The sequence below is a fragment of the Phascolarctos cinereus genome, unplaced genomic scaffold (genome assembly GCF_003287225.1).
Source record: "Phascolarctos cinereus isolate Bilbo 61053 unplaced genomic scaffold, phaCin_HiC Scaffold_1;HRSCAF=81, whole genome shotgun sequence".
Lineage (NCBI taxonomy): Eukaryota > Metazoa > Chordata > Mammalia > Diprotodontia > Phascolarctidae > Phascolarctos > Phascolarctos cinereus.
In genome coordinates, this window is record NW_027555514.1 from 71817861 (window position 1) to 71823860 (window position 6000).

The window sequence follows — 6000 nt, forward strand, 5'->3', positions numbered from 1 at the left end:
TCATTTTTAAAATAAGGGCAAATGACCTCATCTCCTCCTTTGGTCCTATGTATAGTTCGTAGCTAGCTGTTTGTATGCTGTCTCCATTAGATTGTGAACTCCTAGAGTACAGGGTTTATCTTTTGAAATTCATTGTATCCCCAGCTCTTAGCACAATCGCTAGTACTAGTTGAGGGGGAGTTTTAAAACGTTGTTGGCTGACTGACCCAACTAGAATTCTATAGCATCTAAGCTTTGATTGAATTCTTCCTGTTCTTTGCCTACCACCCCCAAAATTAAATAGAAGCTACAAGTAGGTATAATTTCACAAAATCCTAAAGAAATAAATATTGCTAGAAACAATTGCTAATAAAAATTTCTCCATTGAATGACTTGATCTGTTTTAGAAGACATATCCTCAAATGTTCAAGGTAAAACCCATTGTGAATTCCATCTTAAATAGACACAGACACTCTAAACAATATAACAAAACGACTTTCCTGATACAGTCTTAAGAAATGTAGTTTATTTGGAATAATGTCTCATCACAACCAAAGAAAAGGGAAATCTAACTCCTAAGCAAGGCAGTCAGATACCATATGGAAATGGTTCCAGGAAAGTAAATAGTTGAAATGGCTTCATGGAAGAACTTTTTTTTAGCAAGTAAATTATTTAAGTTTTTAAAGTAACACTCCAATAGAGATAGTCATAATCAATCTTGGGGCTTTCTGCCCAACGAAACATCTTTTGAACTGTTCTAGAAGCCCGTGTCTCTATATTTGTAGCAAGCACTTCTGACAGAGAGGACACTGACTCAAGGGGCAAATCTGCTTGTGATTAACCCATCACCCAATCAAGAGGGCCCAAAACACTCAAAACCCGCCCCCTCCCCCATCTCCAGAAGGAGGAGGGGGGTAAAAAAAAAGGTTTTTCAATTCAACCCAATTCATATACATTTGAAAAAATTCATTTTTCGAAAAGAGAACCACAGTCCAGAAAGAAATCTATGACATTCTTTTATACACAAGAATTCAACTCTACACACACATAAAGTCCACATTTCACTCTCTCTGCCTCCAGGGCCTGGAAGAAGTGGGAGGCCTGGGGCTGGATTTCAACTGTTTGCAATAACTATTTCCCAGGAAAGAGTAATCAAAGTGAAAGCTTTCATGGCAGTATTTAATTTGGTACTCTTCCTCCCCCTTTTTTTTTTAATCCCAACTTGGCTTTATGGCGCTCTAGAAATTAGTTGAAAGAACCTGAGCACGAGGTGAAACACATCTTTCCACAACAATCCCAGTAACCCAGGGGCGCGCGCGCGAGCATACACATACACATACATACATACACACACACACACACACACACACACACACACTCATACAGCCATGTTGCACACCGCAGGTTGCGGCATACTATTGTGGCTGTGTGTAATCAGTACTGAGAAGGAAAAATCAGAGACTCACACTCAGCCCTCCACCTCCGCCCTTTAAAGAGAGGTGGGGGTGGGGTGGGTAGAAAGGAGTAATCCTAACTTTCTTCCTACAAAGAAACTGAACAGCTGGGGAAGGAGGGGAGCCCCACACACACACACATACATACACACATACACACACACACACACACACACACAGAGCAAGGAAATGACAAAGAGTTCAGGCTTAAACTCCCCAAGCTCTCAGCTTTCCCCACAACGAGTAACACCCCCCCCAATACACAAGCGGAAAAAAAAACGCCCAGCTGGATGGTAAGAGTGCAACAGCAGCAGCAGCCGCAGCCATATTCGGTGAAGGCTCTCCAAAACCAGGCTCCTCTCTGAGGCAGGCACACGAACATACACACACACACACACACACACACACACACAAATGCACACACACACTCCCTGCCCCCAGGCCGGGACAGCCCAGCAGCACTTGAAACTTTCCAGTGTGTCAGGCAACTCTGGGGAGCCGAGGAGGAGGTGGTGGAGGCAGAAGGAAGGAGCACGTAGGTAGGAGCGACTCCAGAGTCTCCACTCCTCCTCTCGCCCCCGGGCTTTCCCGGCTGCCCCATCCTCTTCCCCCGGACCCTGCACTTTCCCTGCCTCTCCTCGGTTTCCCCCCTCCTTCCCCTTTCCAGGAAGCGCCATATTGATCCCGGGCGCCCTCTCCTGCGTCTTCCTCCTCCCTCTCCCTCCCCCCTTCCTTTCTCTCCCTCCTCTCCTCCAGCTCCACTCATACACCCAGCCCTCGGGCGAGCCTCCCTCCTTCCCCGCCGCCCGGCCCAGCCTCACCTTGGCGATGGCCTTCTTGTAACGAGTCACCGCTTGCTCGATGAGGCTGGAAACTTTCATATTCCCATCTCCACACGGCACGACCACCCGGGTCCGCCCGAAACACACGGTCACTTTCATACTGCCGCTGTCGCAGCCGCCGCCGCGATCCCTCTGCTCCGGTCTCTGGGTCCCCCTCCCTCCTCCCCAGACCCCCTCCCCAAAGCGACACCCCGGCTGGAGGAGGAGGAAAAGGAGGAGGCGGTGTAACGTCGCCGCCCAGTGCAATGTTGTGGCACACAGTTGCACGGTGTGTGTGTGAGTGTGTGTGTGTGTGTGTGAGAGAGAGAGAGAGAGAAAGAGAGCGAGAGCTGCGGGGCTGAGCCTGGGGGAGAGGAGGGGTCGGGTGAGACTGGGTGGGGGTGGGGGAGGCTGCACAACAGGCGCTTCCTGAGCTCAGCGGGGAGAGCCGGCGAGCGCGCTGGAGCGGCGGAGACGCGGCCGGCGCGAGCGGCCCCTAGGCTGGCATGCTCCGCGCCGCGGCGCCGGCGGCGGCGGCTGCCTCTCTCCCACTCGCTGACTCCCTAGCCCCGGGAGGCTCGCTCTCCCTGCCTCTAGCCACCTGTTCGGTGTCTCCTGCGCGCTCCTTCTAGGCGGCGGCTGCTCCTTACTGCTGCTCGCACCCACTGCTGCTCGGCGAGGAGGGAGGGAATGGAGAATGGGGGGGGAGGAGGAGGAGAAGCAGGAGGAGGAGGGACGAGAGGCACAAAACACTCGCTCACATGCAGAAGGGAAGAGACCAGAGCCACTGACTCCCCGCCATGGAGAAAGAGTGCATTGCTTCGGCCCCTGCTAGGCTGAGTTCCCGCTTTCCTCCAGCACCCCTTCAGGGCAGGAGAGGAGGGTGGAAGGGAGTGGATGGGGTGCTTGGGAAATTGTAGCCTCCTTTTCTCCTTTTTTCCCCTTTAACTCTCTCTCTGCAGAGTTGGGAAGTGGGGGAAACCACAGCTGCACCTAGAAGACAGAGGTACCAACTAGGGATCTAACTAAAAGGATTACCGGTCCAAGCTGGAACTTCCTACAGATCCTGGAGCCTGACTCCAAGACCCCTCTTTTAGCCGTCACCCCAGCCCGACCCACCTTTCTCTCTCCTCTCCGAGGGATTTTTGAAGCTCGGCTCCCTTAGGGAATTTTTTCCTCTTCCTGGTTGCCCAGGCCACCCATTCCCAGCTGAAATCCACCATCAGCATATCTTTATTTTGCCACTTTTAAATCTCTTCCAGGAACCGGGTGTTTCATGATGAAATGCCCTGTGTCTCTTTAAGTGTGTGTGTGTGTACACACACACATATATTGTATTCTACAGGAGAGAATGATTTTAAAACAAGTTCTCTCCAGTGGATCAGAGCAGAGATGCTTAACTATGTTGCACAGACCTTTCTTCCTCACACTGGGGTTCTTTCCTCAGTACCCACGAGTAGTCACGTCTGAGACTAAGTCTTTCATCGGCAATCCTGCCGCTTCAGTGCAAGGCCCTAGGAGGCAGTTATGCTAGGAAAGCAAAAACCAGTCTTCTATGATTTCTGTTAGGGGAGGCATTGGAAGATTCTATACTGCCCAAGTCTTTTCCTGAGGTTACTATTTAACTTAAAAGTTTCCAGTGACCCTGCCTTGACCCTTTTACCCAACTTTAATACGTAAGATAGTCAACGTCAACAATTCCAATGCTTTTTTTTTGACTGCAATATAAACAATCCAAGTACAAATCTATGAACCAAATGTACTTGAAGTGCCTTTAGGGAGAAGATGTGCAAAGCCATCCAAATGCTCTGCTAAATCTTCTCCTAGCCACTTAGAAGTCTGGAAGGGACAAGAACTAATGTAATATGTTACTCAGTGATATTGAAACTTTTTAAAGAGCATGGAACACATTCAAGAATATATGGAAACATTGTATAAAGCTCATCTTTCAGACTTAGACATGGGCTAGAATTTCTTAATAAAGAGTATTTTGTTTAAGGAAAGGCAAATATGCCAGAGGAGGCTTTTTTTTGTCTGTCAGAAGCTATTATAATTTCATTTTAGCCATTCGTTACTGGCAAATGTCTAGGGAATTCTCACTTCCATGAAGCTACTGCATGAAAATAAGAATATTCAATATGAAAATAAAAATAATTTTGCAACTTCAGGATATTACATCTAATTTTACAGCTCTTTACCAACATACTCATTTATTTTCATATTAACTTCTAGAGATATATCATCATGATTTCATATAGGCATTACCAGAGAGGTTAAATAACTTACTCAAGGTCACAAAAAAAGCTAGAGGCAGAGACAGAAATAGAATCCAGGTTTCCTACCATCTAGACACAGAAAAGGTTCATTTGCATTACTCTCTTATTTGCCTGCAACATTAAACATCTCTAACAACGAAATTTTTTAATGCATTGGGCATGACACAGACCTTACAGAGAAAATGTTCTTGTTTCTCCTATAGCTGATTTGTCGAGGCTGCACCTACAGTAGAAATAACCTAATAAACTAGAGGCAGTGCAGAATTTGAGAGAAACCATAGTTCTCAATTGCTTGTGATTATTATCCCCTTTCTTTTGTTTTGTTTTGTTCTTCAGTAAGTTTGGGGGGAATGTCCCGGTTCAGATTTAGGTTCTTTCACCAAACATTATATTCAGCCTTGATTAATGAAGATACTTCATCATAGAATAAAGGTGACCCTGGATTTTCAAAGGCTAGACCAGCAGAAAACAAGCTCTGGCATATCCTACCAAGCTGGAGAGGTTTCTAGCATTGGCCTGGTGACAGACTAAATGTTTGTTGTCTAAGAACCGGCCCAGCTAAGTTCAGAGAGGTTCATCACCAGAAAGTTGGCCACTAGATGATCTTTTAAAGTCACAGGATATCATGAAGACTAAATCAATAAAGCAGAACCACATGCCAGATAGTTTAAGCACCATTAGATGGATGGATTAGATGCTAGTGATCATGTAGTCAGCACCCTTTTATAGAGAAGGAAACTGAGGCACAAGGAAATTAAGCAATTTGCCCAAGATTAGAAACCAGATTTTCTATTCCTGTTCTGGTACCTCTCCTAATAATCAACAAAAACAAAAACAAAAAAAAACCACGTACACACACACACACACACACACACACACACACACACACACACACACACACACACCCCAGACTCTAGGGATGGCAGGACCTCAGTGGCTATCTAGTTTACTCAAAAATTTGTTCCACAATATCATCAATAAAAGATCATCCATGTGCTGTTTTAAAACTTCCAATGAGGAGGAACCAATGACCTCCCAGGTTACCAGATCACAGATTTTACAGAGCAAGAAGAGTCTATAGAGATCGTCTAGGCCATGCCATTCATGATCAGCTTGGTTTTGCCATCTAATCCAATGTACAGAGCTCCTGAGAAGGAAAGGGATTTGCCTAAGGTCACACAGAAAGTAAGCAGCACAGCCCATTCCACTTTCATTGACAGGGAATTTTTCCTTATATTAAATCAACATTTGCTTCTCTTCTATTTTTACCCATTGCTTCTTATTTTTCCTCTAGAGAGAAGAGCAAGTCAAACCCTCTTTCCTCATGACAGTACATTTCTGTTGTGTCATTTCCCATCCACTCATCCCCAAAGTCTTCTCTTTTTCAAACTAACCCTCTCCTGCCCCACCTGGCAAGATCTTCAGTGCCCTCACCATCCTGATCAGTGTAATCTGGGCATATTCTAGCTT

The 6000-nt window shown here is 46.3% G+C and overlaps 1 protein-coding gene across 14 annotated transcripts in view; it reads right to left on the bottom strand.

Moving 5' to 3' along the window:
• PARD3 (par-3 family cell polarity regulator) overlaps nt 1-2961 on the bottom strand; it is a 715544-nt gene extending 712583 nt beyond the window's left edge. For all 14 annotated transcript variants that reach the window (XM_020990444.2, XM_020990445.2, XM_020990437.2 and 11 more), the window contains exon 1: nt 2255-2961. In XM_020990444.2, coding sequence (XP_020846103.1) covers nt 2255-2374 — 120 coding nt within the window. In that variant the 5' untranslated portion in view covers nt 2375-2961. The remainder of the gene's footprint in view (nt 1-2254) is intronic.
• Between the last annotated feature and the right edge of the window lie 3039 nt (nt 2962-6000).